Source organism: Buteo buteo, chromosome 10 (genome assembly GCF_964188355.1).
Source record: "Buteo buteo chromosome 10, bButBut1.hap1.1, whole genome shotgun sequence".
NCBI lineage: Eukaryota > Metazoa > Chordata > Aves > Accipitriformes > Accipitridae > Buteo > Buteo buteo.
The window spans coordinates 10,855,944-10,873,396 of record NC_134180.1 but is presented as its reverse complement, the minus strand read 5'-3'; the positions used below and the strand labels follow the sequence as shown (position 1 = coordinate 10,873,396).

At 51.9% G+C, this 17,453-nt stretch overlaps 1 protein-coding gene across 1 annotated transcript in view; it reads left to right on the top strand.

The window, feature by feature from the left end:
- The window catches only part of PAPPA2 (pappalysin 2), a 93,979-nt gene that overhangs the window by 61,288 nt on the left and 15,238 nt on the right, over positions 1–17,453 (top strand). The window contains exons 15-20 of the mRNA XM_075037543.1: positions 1,658–1,835; positions 4,083–4,296; positions 11,091–11,259; positions 12,004–12,136; positions 13,253–13,362; positions 16,120–16,191. Coding sequence (XP_074893644.1) covers positions 1,658–1,835; positions 4,083–4,296; positions 11,091–11,259; positions 12,004–12,136; positions 13,253–13,362; positions 16,120–16,191 — 876 coding nt within the window. The remainder of the gene's footprint in view (positions 1–1,657; positions 1,836–4,082; positions 4,297–11,090; positions 11,260–12,003; positions 12,137–13,252; positions 13,363–16,119; positions 16,192–17,453) is intronic.

Below are 17,453 nucleotides of genomic sequence, written 5' to 3'. Positions count from 1 at the left end.
GATGTAACCTTGGGAGATGAGCTGTCCTGGGTCTGGGCAGTGACCTTGGCAGGGTCGTGGGCACCGTGTGTCCCATCCTTAGGCTGTTCCTGGAGGGGGAACAGGAGTCTCCAGGGCTGAGCTGGTCCCCGCACCAGCCCGAGTGAGAGTGTGAACTCGCACGGGGTGGACACAGATGGAGGTGAGTCAGGCCACATCAGCAGGGTGGACCTTTCCTCTCCTCAGAGAGTTGTGTTTGTGATGCCTGGCAGGCAGGTTTCCCGTGCTGCAGCCACCAGTGTTTGCCGAAAGAGAGGTGGGTGCTGGAAAGTGTAATGGGGCAGCTGGCGATGCACCGCTCAGCCCCTCGTCACTGGGGAGGTTATTAATTACACGGCCTCATGGCTTTGTGGGCCAAGGCATGCCCAGGGAAAACAAAATGTTCCCGTTCTCTGAAATGAAACCGCATAAAATAAATCTGCCTCGGGTGACAGTTTTCCTGTGTTTGGCAGCGAGATGGGAAACTTCTGGACAGAGCTTCACCATGTGGCTGTCACAGCAGATGGCAGCTTGCAAGTGCCCTGCCCTGAGCCCTCCAGTGATGTTACTGGTTTGGCTGTGGGACCCAGTATTCTCTCCACCTGGTTGAGCTACACCATGATCCTGCTGCACATCCAAGAGTACCAGACTCAAATTTAGTGATGTCCTTCAGAGCCACCATGTCCAGGTTCAGTCAAAATGTGTTGGCTGGGACGACAGGTCACACATTTGACTGCATGAGCGGCATGGTTGTACTCAGCTGGTGAAGGGACATCAGGAACAGCTGAAAGACACCTCTTTCGTCTGCCGCCCCTGCCTGAGGACTACGGGGCTGGGGTTAGCAGTCTGGGAGTGGAAATCACAGAATAGTTTGGGTTGGAAGGGACCTTTAAAAGATCACCTAGTCCACCCCCCCTGCCATGGCTAGGGACACCTTTCAGTAGACCAGGTTGCTCATGGCACACCATCGCCCACCAACTCTCTTTTGATGAAGTCTGTGGCACATATTGATCATGTTTAGTGGTGGGACCACTGGGGGTTAGGTTCTCATGCAGTGCCCTAGCTGTGTAAGAGGGTCTGTGTAATTAGGATTTGTAAATGAGGTTATATGAACCTCTGATTTCAGTAGGGTCTGTGGGCTGAGGCATGAGAGAATTTAGGGAAAAGCAATCAAGAGGAGAGCTGCCTGTCAACAGCTGAGGTAAGACTTGATCTTGTAGGGGAGAAAACTGCAGCGCACAGAGCTGGGAATAACTTGTAGTTCAGGAAGTTGTAGTGTATCTTGAAAGTGTTTTCCTTTTTCCCTTAATGTGCTCCGGCACCACTCAGACAGCGTGCACGCAGTTAGCGTTTTCTGGAGGTAAGCAGGTACAGACCAAGAATTAGAAGGTCTCTTGTGCAGGTGGCTTGCGTGTTACCCCAAGGGCTGTTCACTGCTTTCACACCCCAAATGTCACCTCGTGAACAGGTAAGGGCTTTGTGACTCGGTGTCCAGAGTGGGGAGAAAGGGCACATTGGGGGAGGAAAAATGGGGGAAAGCTCTCCTTGTCCTGAAACGTGGGTCAGCTTTTTCTGCTGTGGTGGCAAACCAGTAGATTAAAGCTCAGAGGGGTCTGATGGAGCCTTGTTTTCTCCACAGCAGGAGGTGGTGCTGATGTGCAGCTCAGGACGGTGGGACAGATCTGTGACTTGTGACCCTGTTGACTGCAGTGTCCCTGACCAGTCCCATGTGTACTATGCCGAGTTCTCCTGCCCCAAGGGGACCACCTACCTGCAGAGATGCTCCTTCTCCTGCATCCACCCAGCTAAGCTTCAAGGTACAGTCTGGAGCGCTGAGAAATTTAACCACCCTTTCTGGTGCTACCTTTCCATGTCTGTCCCAAGCTCTTCAAACAGAGCATTGCTACTTTGAATTTCCCAGTTATCCTGGCTTCTGCCAGCCAGGTGGGCTCTTGAGAGACTTCCTGAAATGGTGGGCATCCATGCCCCTTGAGCAGACACCATAGAGTGGGGATAATTCCCTCTGACTCCCATCCCCTGGCTGGCAGCCTGTATCCATCCACCTCAGGGTGTAGGGATGTCTTCTTCTGATAGCTGGTGAGGTCTGGCAGCCTCCAGTGTTCTGGGGACGAGTGAGGCAAGAAGTGTGCAGGCAGCCAGTGCGGACAGACACAGAGGACTTCAGAGAGCCAAAAGTGGCTCGGTGCCTGGTGGCTGTGGGAAAGCCTGTGGTTCAGGAGGCCTGGGGCTGTATAAAGCCATAGAGACTGATGCCCACAGCTGGGGAGCAGTCTGGGAGATGTTCACCACCCAGACTCACAGCAGTCCCCCAGACATGCCACAGCCTGGCTTTCATTCTGCTGACTCCATCAATAGCCGCAGGAATGTTTTCAAGCCAAGTCAGAGAAAAGAGAGCTACTGTTCCTGTCTATGCAAGGCTGAGCTGGATGGGATTTGGGGGGTAATTGCCTTGACAGCTTCAAGCATTGGGACTTTATGTGAGTTTCCACTAGCGCCTTTGCTCTGAACAATCACATACAACAAATCATTTTAATGGGTGCCCTATTTTACAGAGACATTTATAGCTGAAACGTATGAAAATCATTTACTTTTTTTTTTTTTTAAAGTTAAATCTAAGGAGCAAAAACTGCAGGGAATTAAGGTCTCATTTCATGACGGGGCGATGCCGGCAGATCCCCAGTGTGAGCTGATCAAAGGGTAATACACGAACGACGACTCGACAGCCCAAATTCTGCATGAACCAATGCCCGTTGCCTTGGGTGGGTCAGCTGAGGGCAGGGCTTTAATCTGATCTATCACTCACAGCCGCCTCTTGTTCCCGCTGAAGTCAACGGGAGGTTTGCCATGGGCTCCCTCGGTTGGAAGGCGTCCCCTCAGTGGAGCGCCCTGGGTGACTTCCAGCGGCTGACACGATGGCTGGTGGTGCTCGGCCAAGGCTGCCGAGCCATGTGGGTAAACTCTTAGAGGTCCAGCTGACTCGGCTGAGCTGTTGAGGCAGGGACGTGCTTGATGCTTGTTCTTCCTGAAGGCTCGCATCCTTACGGCCAAGCTCTCAAGGCTAATAAATACTAAGAATAGGTAAGGAAAAGATGACATGGCTGTGTGGCGCTCGGAGGCAGGGGATGACCATTGGCAACACTGGCCCGCTGGGAACGCAAGCACTAAGCGGAGGCATGGTCTTGCCCCTGGTCCAAGAGCAGTTGTAGGCAGAGCAGTGATCCCAAAAAAAGAAAGCGATGCTTAAAGAGAGCGTGGAGCAGTCTGACTGCACTGGAAACCTGCTGATCCAAACCTCTCAGTAGGAAGAGTGCTATTCACTCCAGTCCAGCTTTTTTTTCTTGCTTAGCAGTTCCCAGTGAACCATCCATCATCCACACCATGTGGGTGATACAGTCCCGGACACTTACCACAGGCACCCAGAGCCATGCAGTTTTGGCCACCCATTAGCTGGGTCTACAAAACGCCCTTTTCTCTAGAGGGACAATAAAGAGTTGGGCTGTAATACTCAATGCAAACCTTTAGTAATGGGTGGGTTGAATTCCCAGTCACACCAGTTAAGGCTCCCACCCTTGTCCTCCTACTACTTCCCATCTTGCGCTGCACATGTAGCACAGGGTATGACAGCTTGTAAGGGTAGATGAGGACAAGCTGCAAAAAGTACCCGGGGAGAATGAAGATGGGCTGAACTAAATATGACAGATAGATATCATACACAAAAGCCCTCAGCCCACTGAAGGCTATCTTGAGGCTTCACTAGAGAGAGGAAGTTTAAGGGAAAGTTTCGGGGAGATCTGCGGAACCAAGATCCCTTCTCCTTCCCCTAGAAGTTTTTTCTTCCCTGCTTCTGTCTGCATTCAAGGAGTTTCTGCCCCAGCCTGACCAAGCATGCAATGGAGTCCATAGTTTTCGTATTTGTTGCCTCCCTTGGCATCAGTATCCACTCTAACAAGAGGACTTTTGCTGGTTCCTCTGAGCTTCCCTCAGCAGGACTCCATCCCCAAGTCAGCTATAACCCCAATATCGTGCTTCTTTTTTGGGGTCAGGAACAAACCAATGGCTGACCTGCCTGGAGGACGGTCTCTGGTCACTCCCCGAAGCCTACTGCAAGCTGGAGTGCGACGCGCCTCCAGCGGTGGCCAACGCCAAGCTCCTGGTCCCGCAGTGCCTGCAGGGGAACCACGATGTGGGCTCCGTCTGTCGCTACAAGTGCAAGCCTGGATACTATGTGGCCGAGAACACAGCGGGCAAGCCTAAGAAGTAAGTCTGTGGTGGGTCTCTTATCACTGTTTCCTTCCTCCTGTTCTCTCAACATGAGCAAGGAGGAGAGGTGATGGTATGCTGGCAGTCTTGAAGAGTTGATTTGAAAAGTATAAGGCAGAGCAGTTTGCTCTGGTCGTGCAGATTTCTTGAAATACAAGAGGCATTCCCCTGGTTTAGGTGAAAGCAGGTGGGAACAAGATGTAAACTGTTGTTGCACACACGTGTATGTTAAGTGCCTTAACCTAAAGCATGTGAATTTTCCCATGCATCTCAACACAGTTGTCACTTGGCGAAAATTAAGCATGTACAGAAGTGTTTGTGGAGGTAATTAGATGTAATAAGATGCTGGAAGATTCCTGGAGCTGCTGTCTTTCCGAAAAGTGATAAAACATAGATCAAGGCATTGGGAGTTGTAAGAATGAATGACTGCCTTTTGTCAGGGTTAACATTTTCCCCCCTGCACATCTTGGCTAAATTTACTCTTAAGCATTCGCATTTCAATTGGAGAAGGTTTTTCCCAGTGCTTCGGGGAAAAATTCCTGGTGATTCACTAGCCCTGCGCTCAGCCAATATCATGACACTGGGGGGTAAAGCAGCATTTTGTCTACGATGCCTCCGGCTGAAGTGCCCATTGGGTACGGTCACTAAAGATTCCCTGGCACTAGCCAGGTCCTCCCAAGAGTCTTGACGCTAGCCCAAATCAGGTAATTATGTGCTAATTTTTTAATGCCCCCTTCCAGTTTTAATTGGATGCAGACTTCATCTCTACTTTGCTCTGGGGTAGGGTGGTTGTGCACTGGGAAGCAGTTGCCAAATTTCTTGCCTCGTAATGAAGGAAGTGGTTTCTGTAAACAGCTTTTCACAGTGTTAGGAGCATTTCTTGGGCCAAGGGGAGCTGAGCAAATTATGATTATGGCTACGATCACATGGACTGCTTTGCAAACTGCAGAGCAGCTTGCGTGCCTGTGGCATTTCAGGGACTGGACGTGCAATCAGATCAACTCAGCTTGCAAAGTTAGGCCATCTCAGTAATGCTGCAGCAACTGCTGGTAAAAAGGATGGCCTCTGGGAGTTCCCCAGGCTCCTCTGATGTGTGTGTAACTTCCCCATGGGTCTGAACAGCCTGTGAGACAAGTCAAGGAAAACCATGCAAAGTGGTTTACATTTTCATAGCAATGCACATTGACATAGCATTTTCACATTTGGTATTATCATTACCGCTAATTCATCTGACATCTTTGATGGCAGAGTATGATCCTGTTACAGTAAGCAAAAAAACATTAACAGAAACAGAAAATTCATTGCTTTCTTATCATGCAGATTAACTGCTATGTGAGTGGCCTGATTCAAAGCAAAAGCCTTCCCTTGGAAGTGTAAATGTCGGTGTACCATCTCATCTGGAGCTCTGCATATACACTCAGCATGAGTATAAACCCCTTGGCACATGTAGCGAGTAGCAGCTACTAGCCAGTAAGTGGGCCAGTCAATTGCTGGATTGCTGGAAATCTTTCTGGTGTTTCAGCCCTGGCAGGCGGAGGATGGGAGCTGCCAGAGTGAGAAGTTGCTTTCTTTGTTCAGGCCAGTTTTGGAAAAAGTGAGTTGTTGAAGATGAGGCGAGCTCTGGAAGGGGCTGGTGCTCGTGGGGTGCAGGTACCTGATGTGCTGGTGTGCAGGGTCTCAGCTGATGATTTGGACATCAGGTTTTGGGGTCTTCTGAAGTCTTTCTGGGTTCAGGAAACTGTTCTTGAGCTATTGCCTCCCTGTTGTCCATCAACACAGCAAGCAGCAGCCTTGCTAAAGGATTTAGTGCTGTACAGGTGTGGATGGGTATGAAAAAGCAAGACTATGTTACTATACATTAGACAAAAGTCAGGCATGATTTATGGCTGACACTGAGGACTCCTCATGCCAGCTAACTAGCTCAACCTTGGAAATATAGTCAGGCTCCCTTTGAAATTCTCTTCTAGCTCGAGCGATCATGCCTTTTTAGAGGGGAACGTTGGAGGGAGGGTAACCCCTAGCTGCCCTCGTCAACAGCTATGTGGCTTCGGCTGTTCTCCAGGGAAGGCATAGAGGCATCTTTGGGTGTCCGTGGGTTCCCAAGGGATCAGCTGGCTCTGCTACTATGTGAAAGACACACTCAACTTCTCACAGCACTGTTATAAGAAGCTTGGTCACTTCCTTCAAGGGCTGCTTGTAGGCACCTTTCTTCAGGGATGGCTTTGGATCCCCTGTGGACAGGGACAGTTAAGCTGTAATATGAGCGAGCAGGAGTTCAACCCAGCCGGGGCTCAGCATCACCTCCTGACTAGCTGCTTTTTTGATCAGCCTTCTGCAGTGCCTTTCTCTCTCATGCACCTGGTAAAACATCACAGCAGCTACAGCTGAACTGAGGGCCCAAGCTCTGGGGCTTTGCTCTGTGAGGTAGGGCTACAGTGCCCACCTTATGCAGGCCTGCGCCATGGCTGGGATCCAGCTGTCTCCATCCAAGCTGAGATGCTCTTGGACACAGATGTTCATGTGAATCCCTCACTTCTGTTTCGTTAGGTGAATTTTACTGTAGGGGCAGTAAGGATGCTTAGAAGCCTCCTGCAATCTTAGTTGAAATTCATTTCCTGTAGCATAAGTGGAAGGCGGCGAAGAAATTAATTGTCTCAGAGGTGCTTTTATCTGTTAACCTGGGTGAGGAAAAGCCCTTCAGAAATCACTGCTTGTCAACAAGGGATCCTTGAGGAAATGTTGATTGTATAATCAAGATCCTGCCAGAGATTTGCTGCCTTTCTGCTGGCAGGATCATCTGACTGATGATGATGACGAGAAGGGTAAAACTTCTTTGACTCTTCCTAAAGGAAATGCCTGGAGAGTCCACATAACAGCCTGGTTTCCAGCTGCCAAGCTATTTCACATCTAACCCCAAAATAACGTTAACAAGGGGAACTTGTGCTTTGTGATGGGAGCTCTCTGGTTTTGGGCAGCATCTGTCCAATGGCAGCACCAACCCACCCACTTGGATCACAGAGAGAAATGAACTGTCAAGGAGCAATATTTGGCATCGTCCACAGCTGCAGCATTGAAAAGAACTGGCCTGAAAGTCAGAGGTCAGATGCTTTGGGGAAAATGGGCATCACCCCCGCAGTGGTCCATGCTGTTGCTTCCACTGTGAAGTGCCATCTGAAGCAGCTCTCTAACAGGAATATCTAGGACATCATTTAGAGGAGCACTCTAATACTGAGAGGATGGTCTCAGTTTGGGGACCAAAGAGGTCAGACCCTGCAGAGGGTTTGTTTCACTTGCCCAATGCAGGATGATTCCTTGGAGAGAAGACTTTTGGGGATCTCAAAGCTACCTTTGTAAGGCGTTAAGACCCTTCTACTAGCTTGAGGGAATGAAGCAAAGAAGAAGTGGGCACCCAGGTCTTTTCAGGAAGCATTGAAAGTCTCGCCCTGCCTTTTGACCAGAGATCAAGGGAGCACAGCACAGCTCCCTGATGAGCTTCCATGGAGATGTCAGCCCCCTCCACCTCCTCCCCCCTTTCAAACACTACAGAGACCATGAAAGAGGGAGAGGAGGCAGGAGAACGTGGAGGAGAAAATGGACTGGAAGGAGTTAGCAGACCAGGGGCTGGAAACACATCAGAAAGTTCACAGCAGGCAAAGCAGGACAGCCTAACCCCAGAGCACCGGAGTTTAGCAGGGCACCAGGACACTGTACGTTTGTGGTAGGTGGTGTGCTGACTGCTTCTGCCCAGGTCTGGCCCCTTCCAGATAAAAGGCAAACACCTGCGCAGCTGAGGGAGCCAAACAGCCAGGTAAAGAAAACATGGGCTGTCAACCAGACTCCTGCGTCACTTCCACCTCTAAGGTCACTGACCAAGATTTACAGCCCAGGTTTCCCAGGCTGTTTGGAGCACAGCAGCAGAGGTCCTACAAGCTGGTGTTGCTTTCTTTCAATTTACCAGCAAATCTCCCTCCTTCCCTCCTGTTCTTTTTGAATCTGTCAGTCCCCTGTTATGGGAGATGAGGCTTTAGGCTCATTTATCACTGTTCCTGTATGGTGGACCCAGCCCCCCCAAGCTGGCCACCCCAGTACATGGCTGAATCCCAGCCAGGCTCCTGCATGCTCAGCTCCCAGAGCTGGGCAAGTGCTCCTGCCTTCATGTCAGATGCAGCCCTAGCTGGCTTCAGATGTCTCTCCTGCCTCCTCTACCCATTAGGCATCTGCTTGCCTGGTTGGAGGGGGAAGCTTTGACTCCAATTTTCCGGGCTTTCTTGTTAATCCTTGAGAAATACCTCTAACCCAGATCAGAAGTTGGGGGGGGTCTGGAAATTTCAAGCTGTTATGAGGTTGCGCTTTTATATATTTATTTTTTTATTTTATTTTATTTTAAAGCCTTACCCTTCCCTTCCCCATGCCTTAATATAAACTGCTCCCTTCATACGTGCAACAGTGGTCCACAAGCCACCTTCTACCCTGGGGTCAGCCCAGGCTAGCCCTGTTTGAAGTTCCGCAGCATGCATGATGGTGGTGGGGTGAGCCTCCAGAGCAAGGCAGTATCTCCTCCCAGGTCTGGGGAGGGTGCAGGTCTGGGGGAAGGTGGGAGAGGCCATGCATGGTGCTGGCCCCATGCTGGCACCACTCCAGCACCACATCAAGACAAGAAGCCCCTGTGAAGATGATAGGGCTGCAAACCACAGTGTGCACCTTGCAAACTGCAGTTCCCGCAGTGTGCCCTCCCCATGCTCAGCTGTTCTCCCCAGGTCTTCCCATGGCTCCCAGGCAGAGGGCCTCTGCTGTCATTTGGAGGAGCAACAGCGAGGTGTGGTGGATGCATCGGTTATGTTCTGGTGGCTGGTGGGGAAGTGAGAAGTAACGTGTGGCTGGGATGCTTCTCCACACTCCCAGCTTGCTCCTATTGCTGTAACGCCATCAGCTCGACCCCCAGTGATTTACCCTTACAAGTTGTACAGCTGGATCACACCCTGCGTGCCAGGCAATTCAAGATGGGGAAAATGCTGCTTGAGGACCTGGATGTCCGGCACAGAAAATGCCTCATGGCACCTGTCTCCATTTGCCTGTAAAGGTGGGCACAGCAAAACATTCAGACAGACACAGGAGGAGGCAAGGTCTGATGGGGACATCTTCAAAAGGCAGTGACCATCATCCCAGGGGATGATTAGGGGTGGGCTGAAACCACAGATGCCCACAATAGGATCCAGAGTTGCTCCTCCTCACCACCCTTTCAAAATCTTATGTAGTTGCAGTTCTTTTCCGTCAATTCAAGGCTACTGCTCTTGGGGTGACTTTGCCAGACCCCTTGCTGCTCAGATGCTCACACCATGGCAGCCCGTGTTCCTGGCATGGTCTTGTGGGAAGATACCGTGCAGAGCTCTGTGCCAGGGGACCTGCCATGTCCGCTCCCCTGCCTGCCTCCACATCACCTGCTGAAGCCTGAATTCACCACAGCAGGAACCCACTGCCTCCCTTATACAGTCTTTAGGAAAAACAGATCTCCGATTTCTGAAGGAAGAAGGGGAATCTGTAAGAGCTGTAAATACTTAAAAAGACGAGAATGTTTCAAGAAGCTCTCAAATTTCCCATCCAGGAGTTCCAGCAGAAATGTGATGGGGATGGCCACCAGCTCCTGCTCCAGGTCTGGCAGTGGGGGTGTAGATGGGGTCCCCTTGCCTCTCCGGGCTGTGTGACCCCGCACCGTGTGTTGGGGGGCAGCTGGGTGGCCCCACGCAATGTCTGCTGCTGCTGAGAGCAACAGGCAATTTAGTGCCTGCCCCCAGGGGTTTCTCCAACCCAGTTAAACCACCCTCCGCATACCTGCAGCATGCTATAAACTCCATAACGTGCACCTGGAGCCCTGCCGGCTGGCACTGGTGGTGGGAGAGGGCAGGGGCAAGAAGCTGGAGCAGGCTGTCTAGTAAAGAAGCACAGGAGTGGAGGGGGTGGCGGGGGGGTGGAAAGCCTTGTTAAGGATGGAGCAATCAGCACTGGCTCAGGTAAAGCCCATCAGCGCTGTCAAAACCTATGTGTCAAAGTCTGGGGTTGCGATGACGTGTCCTCTTCTGGGAGAGCGGTCCCCAGCCAGCCAGATGCCTTGTGGGGTTTTGATGCCTCTGTGTAAAAGATGCGATGTCTGTATTGCTGCCAAGGACAGGAGACTGAAAAGCGGGTGGACTTTGCTCCTGGAATTTTTCTTCCTTTCTTTTTCACTGTTTTTTTGGCAAGTAGTTTGCGCCTGGGCTGTTTTAGCAGCACAAGATGGTATTGGTCTGCTGCAGTATGACAGCTCCACGGCGAGAGCGGGATTGACAGATCTGGCTGGAGTACAAAGAGGAGCCTCAGGAGCAGCTGGGCACAGGCCAGCAGGATTTACTGGTGGAGGCTCACTCCATCCAGCAAAGTCTGTAGCTACTGGCGGTGGGACAAAGCAGTCTGGGACCCGCAGGGGCTGCGGGGCAGAGAGGAATGGTTTAGGGGTACCACGAGAGGTGGGGAGCAACGGGGTGGTGAATGCAAGGAAAAAGTATCCAGTGCTCCTAAATCAGCGCGATCCCCCCAGCGAGGGGAAAAAGGTCTTGGTTGAGCGTGGGCTGTCCCTTTGGGAGGATCTGCCTAGGGCGAGGGGTGGGATAGCATGGGAAAGCCCCACGCAGGGGGGCTTGCTTGTGCTCCAGGAGAGATGTCTCTAGGCTGCTCCTGCCTCTGTGGGATGCTTGGTCCAGCCAAGGTTGGGTTTGTTTGGGGTGCCGCAGCCCAGTCTGGCATCTGTGTTTCCCCAGGAAGTTCCTGAAGGTCCAGTGCCTGGAGAGCGGGCAGTGGGAAGAGGGGCACTGCGTCCCCGTGGTGTGTGAGCCCCCCCCTCCCGTCTTCGAGGGCATGTACAACTGCACCCACGGCTTTGAGCTGGACAGCCGGTGCGTCCTCAACTGCGAGCCGCGGGGGCAACAGGTGAGTGACTTGGGGGAGAGGCAGAGACTGGCCGAGCGTTGTGCTCCAGAGCACCTGAGAACAGCAGGGCTCCCCGTGCCCTCTGACCACCTGAGAACAGCGGGGCTCCCCGTGCCCTCTGACCACACAGCAGCTTGGCTAAATGCCCTTGTACCACCGAACAGCAGTTTCCCTGCAAACCTAAAGCTTTTCTTGCTGCATACCAACCATGGCCCGGGGTGCATCACTACCTGGGGACGTTCTCCTGCTCCCTGGTGACCCTTCCAAAAAGTCATGGTCCTAAGTAAGCCTGCTTGTCTTGAGTGAAAAGGGTGGGAAAGCAGAAGTAGAGGGTTTCCAGCAGGTTTGGGTTGCTGCTGTGAATGCTGCTGGGATGAAGGGCAACCTTGCTGCAGCAGGCTTGCTACCCAAAGGGCTTGCCTGGGGATGGAGGCTGCTGCCTGCCAGGCTCTTCCACCCAGGTTTCACATCCAACCTGCTTGTCAGTAGAAGTGTGGTCGATTCCCTCTGGTGGGATCCAGGAGCAGCTGGAAAACAATTCGCTTTCTGGTCAGTAGTGCAAAGCATGCATAGGCTGGACTACATGGCTGCAACCCAGCTGCCCTGGAGAACTTCCCTCTGGACCTCACTAGCAGGAGGGGGGTCCTTGTATTGTGCTCCCACCCCTAGAGCTGGGCAGTGGCCAGGCAGGGTGAGCCTTGCCCTACCAGTAGTAACACCGGCTGCTCTCCCTCTGCTTTGCAGGTTCCCATCGTCTGCACCAAGGAGGGCTTATGGACAGAGGAGTTCAAACTGTGTGAGAGCTTATGGGGCACCTGCCTGCCACCCCCGGAGCTGAATTTCGTGGAGTACAAGTGCGAGCAGGGACACGGCATAGGTGAGGGCAGAGAAAAGCTAAACAGAAAAACAAACCTTATGTTGACTCAGTTCTCCCAGAATGCTGAAGGTCACAATGACTCTTCTAGTACCAATCCCCACTAAATCTATGAAAAAAAAATTTCCTGTTTTCTCTTCCATCCTTTTTCTAAACACAGAGCCAGCGTGGCTTTAGCCTTGTGCATGCTCTGGTTGTACTCATGGGCAAGACTTAAAGCTAAAGCTGGCTCCAGTGTAAGCATCTCTTTTTTTTCAGAAGTAGCAGGGACTCGTCTCTAGGGCAAACCCAGCCCTTTGCAGTAGTTTTCCTAATGTCTAGCCCTCCATCCCCCACAAGGTCTCTCCACTTGTTACTACTGCTGACATTTGCAGGGTTAATGTGGCAGGTCCTAGATAAAAGCCACAGTGACAATCGTGTGTAACAGGGCACTTTCACCAGATGAGGGACCACATCATCCATTTCTTTCTCCTAGACTTGGTTGCTTTGTGCATTCAGGAAAAGCTGCAATGCTCAGTCACAGCCGTTGCATCTCATCTGGCATCCCGCTGGACAGGATGCTTGAGCAAAGCCCGTATCACTCTGAAGCAAACACACCAGTCGTCCAGGTCTAATGAAAACAGGCTGAGGCAACTCTAAGGGCAGGGCCTGCTAAGGTTAAGCTTTGGAGAGACTTGATGTGAGGCTGGGGTTAGGGCTGGGATCCACCTGGTTTTCCAAGGTGGTTTCCTGGGTCGTAGGAAGGCAGTGGGAATTCAGTGTGGTAGAAAAACTATGAAAGAAGCTTCCTAACTTGTCAACAAACATCCTATAGCATCTGGCCAGACTTATTTTCATGCTGGATCCCATGTCCTGCCCTCAGGGCTTGAATCTATGTCTTAAGGCACGTTCAATTTTCCTCTTATCTAAGAGAAGGGAATTGGCCACAGCTCCTGTAGGCTGTTGCATAATTCAGGATTTGGGGAAGGAATTGTCATCCCAGGTAGGGAGGAAAAGGGTCTCCTCTATGTCCACCTCTACCCTTAGTGAGGAGCCTACACGTTTGGGTCTGGTGTCCTCCTGTAAAACATCATTGCCTGGTTCCTGATGAAGTCCTCAAGGCTCACTGTCCTCCTGCAGGTGCTGTGTGCATACCTTCCTGTATTATACCTCCCAGTGACCCTGTCATCCTGCCCGAAAACGTAACTGCTGAGACTATGGATCACCGTCTGCAGCCCACCAGAGTCCAGGTAAATGGGAAGGTGGATTCCTCTAGCAGGGGGTTCACTAGCAGCATAGATGGGAGCCCCCTCTTCTCTACCTGGTGTTTTTTAACCGAAGTGTCTTTACCTTGGGTGAAGAATGGTAAGACTTGGAAAGATAAGCACCACAAGTGAGCTCATGGCTGGCTGGCCCTCTCCAAGGAGCTGCCCAGGCTGCAAGCTCTCGAGGTAGCTGCTGCTCCCCATAACCAGGTTCCAGTGCCAAGGTCCTCCTTCCTCCCACCACTTCTTTCCCCTCTTCCCTCCCTTGTGGATGCTACTGAATAGCCTCCTGCTCTCCCATACCAAAGTTCAGCATAAGTTATCAGCTCGCAAGCCAGTTTTCAAGGACTTGCAGGATACCACAATGAATGAAGTTAAGTGCAGGAATCCCACTGATTTTTCAGGACATGCCGCATGCCTAAACCTGCTAAGCTGCTGTTAGTCAGCCAGTGGGCTGGGACAGTAAAAGCCGCCCCTGGCACAGTGTGAGCCTGGGTCCCCGATTACCTGCCAGCAGAGATGCAACCCCAGGCAGGCATCTCCCTGCCAGGGAGGAGGCAGGGCACTGTCAGCTGAAAGGTGTCTCAGGCTGCCAGGATCTGCTGGCCGGCTGGTTGCCTCTGCTGCTGGAACAGGGGAGCCTTTTCCTCCCCATCTCTTACTCATTTTGTAGGCAAAACAGCTCAAATAGCTCAAATAGTTTGGATCCTCAAATAGTTTGGATCCTCATGGCACGACTTTCCCAAAAAGCAGCTCCGTCGGGGGAATATTTCTTAAAATAAAAACGAGATGCATACGGAAGGAGGTGGAACAAAGAAAAGCAAACAATCTTCCCAGGAGCCAGTGCTCCCATCTAAATGCTTTCCCCTCCTCCTGGGAACCCGCAGGAGGCCCAGCATCATGCTTGTGGATACTACTGTACGTCGCCTTGAATCAGACCCATGACAGATCGCTGCCGGGGGTTGAGGATGGCCGGGGCGTGTGGGATGGTTAAGCACGAGCCTTGGAAAGAGTCCTTGCCTTTGAGGGATTGGATGGCTTGGCCCGTTCAGGCAGTGGCGTTCGGCTTCCCTTTCGCTGCTGCTGTGGGCTCTCGTGCAAGAGAGGCATTTTGCAGAGAGGAGGAGGAGGGAGGGGAGGCGTTATTTTAAGAAACAGCGCTCCCCTTTGCCAGGAGCTCTCTCCCTGGACCGTCTTGTTTTCCTCTCTGTCCTGGCTCCTGCCTCTGCTCCCCGCTTTGCTCCTCCAAGCCTCCAACAGCTTGCCATTCCTGGGAGCTGCCGTGATCCTGAGGTGATGGAGAGGATGGGGCAAACCACGCAGGGAGCTGCAGAGGCCACTCGAGGAGGGCACGGTCCTGTTTTGCTTTCAGCTCTGATTCATTGCATCCCACAGACGAGCAGGTTTGTCCCTCTGCCCTCATTTCCCAGCCAGGAATACAAATATTCTAATATGAGCATGCTAAAATGCCATTCAAGTTGAACAACAACCACATATGAAACACCCCAGTCGGGATAGGATGCAAACCTCCTCTGGGCTGGGCAGGAATTGGCTAGCTCAGCCAGCACCCCCAGCCTCTGCCCCATCTGATGGCGGCTCCCTCCAGGTCTGCCTTCCCTGCACTGGCTAAGGATGGCCAGGACCTCATCCTGCCCCAGCCCCATCACGGTCTTGACCGAACATGCAGCAGAAGGACCTGCAGCAGGTCGGCGTGGGCAGAGCTGCCCTATCCCCAGCTGCCGTGATACCTGGGAATGCTGGAGCCAGTCTGCCTGCTGCTGTGCATTTCAAATGGGAGGCTAGGAGAAAACATATGAGCTGCCCCTCTGTGTAGCTCCCACGCTGTGAAGGGCATCCTAGGACACTTTCACAGGCCAACCATCATTTTATGGGGCCTCAGATTTCAAAGTCTGCCTGAGCTTTACAAGGAGGAAATCGCATGTGCGGTGGGGCTTTTCTTCCCCCTTATAATCATAAGTGCTCCCCACAAACCCCTGCTGAATGAGCGGGACAACGCGTTCCAGCACAATGAAACCGAGCCCTTTGCATCTTGCTCTTGTGTCCAGTTGGCTGCAACAGCTGAGTTCGTGCCTCATAAATACCAACAATAACCTCAGCCCCGTGAGTGAACATGAGTCTGGTGTATCTGCTTCAGGCCAGGTCTGGGGAGGTGAGTCCTCCCGGGACCTGGTTCTCGGAGCCTGAGCAGGGGTCAATAAGCAAATTGATGCAGGCACCGAGCGATGACCAGCTGAGGCCCCCATCCCGAGCAAGAAGCTGGTGAATCCAACATCACACAGAGAGGTGATGGCAGACTCAGCCTGTCATGGCACTGGGTGGCTTCCTCCCAGCAGCAGCTTGTGGCCAAGTCAGCCACCATGAGGTGGTACTGCCAGCCAAGCCCCACTTCTCTGGTGGTCCCTGCCATCTCCCTTTGTCCTCTCTCAGTTGTGTATCTATATAAGTCTACATACAGACACACACGTGTCTGTCTAGCTTCTGCTTTGAACAATGTACCCTGGTTTGTGGGTGAACCAGGTGCAGGTGCTTTGGGTTTGATGGGCTTCAAAGGGTTTCCCACTGGGCAGAGGTGCAGGGAGGGTCCTGGGGGTGCCACTGCTGTTCTGCACCATGATGAGCAACGCAGCTTTGTGGAAGACCACCTACCTCCAGAAAGCATTGGGGGCTGTTGCCCTCCCTCTGCCACCTTGCCTAACTGCTCTTTTCTCCTTCCCTCCTCAGCATATTGTGTGCACAGGCAGGCTGCGATGGTATCCAGACCCCTCCGTCATTCACTGCATCCAGTCGTGCGAGGTAAGCCCCCCTGCCCCCAGCACGAGCTGCCTGCTCCTTGCAGGAGAGCTCCTGGCAATGAAGGCTCCAGCGCAAAGCCGGATGGCTTTGACTTCATGGTTGGTCCAAGCTGGGCCAGGGCTTGCTGGCTGAGCAGAAAGACCAGAGCAAGCATCCTTGGGTATGGTCCCCCACAGCCAGGGCGGTACTGGGGAACGGGAGCTGCAGAATAACCCACTTCCTTCCTTGCCTGCTTCTTCTTGGCCAGCCTGGGAAGAATGTTCTAGCAAAAGGATTTCACTGGCAAGGGGTATCCCCAAAAAGCCCGTGCTGACTCCAAGCCTGAATATTTCCTTAACCAGAACTGCAGTTCTAGAGTAACACGGATCCAGAAAAGCCCTGCGTGACTCATGCGTCCAACCAAAACAACTAGGATTTCCAGCCTCGTATATGCAAAACAAACCGCTCCTGAAGAATCTGCAGACAAAGAATTCCTTGCAGAAATTGGTTAGCCACTCATTTCATTTTGAATAATGACCAGGCAGGAGAAAATCATAGGCAGCCTGGAGTCAGTTCACAAAGGAAATTAAAAATAGGCAGTCTTTGTCAAGCACTAGTTGCTATTATGATTGAGGATAAAAGGAAAACGGGGGGTGTATTTTGGAATGTTGTATGTGAAAATTTTGGATTTTTACCAAAAAGAAAAATGTAAATGAAGCTTGCACACCAAAAATAGCTTTGGGGTTTGCTGATATTTTTTTTATGTGCTCATTTCAATGCAGATGATCGCTTTAGCTCACCGATTCTGCCTAGCTCAGCTCTTTGTCAACTGAACTGTGGGAGAGAAGGTGATGCTGCAGGGGGCACGTCCCCAGGAAGGAAATGTTATGGTCAACAGAAGGTGCAGCAGTTATTTCCCAAACTCAGTGGCTGTGTTGTGCGCCTCTACTGCAAGACATGGGCTGCAAGGGGAATGATGTGCTGTGTGCTAGAGAGGTGTTTGATGGTTGAGTACCAGAGCTTAGCAATGGATCCTCTGGTGTTTTGGGAGCTCCAGGTCTTTCTAACCCACATCTTTTAGCTCAGCTCTGGGGCAATGTATTTGAAGTAGGATGGGCTTATGTGGAAGAGCAGTCCAGATGGTTGTGGTGATCCTCTCTGCGGTTCTCCTGCTATCAAGGGAGAACTGCTCCTTGTGCTCTCTGGGAGTTGGTCCTTCCAAAAAAGAAACAAATGGGGCATGAGGTTCTCTTTCTTCCCTTCCTGTGCAGCTCAGGTGAGAG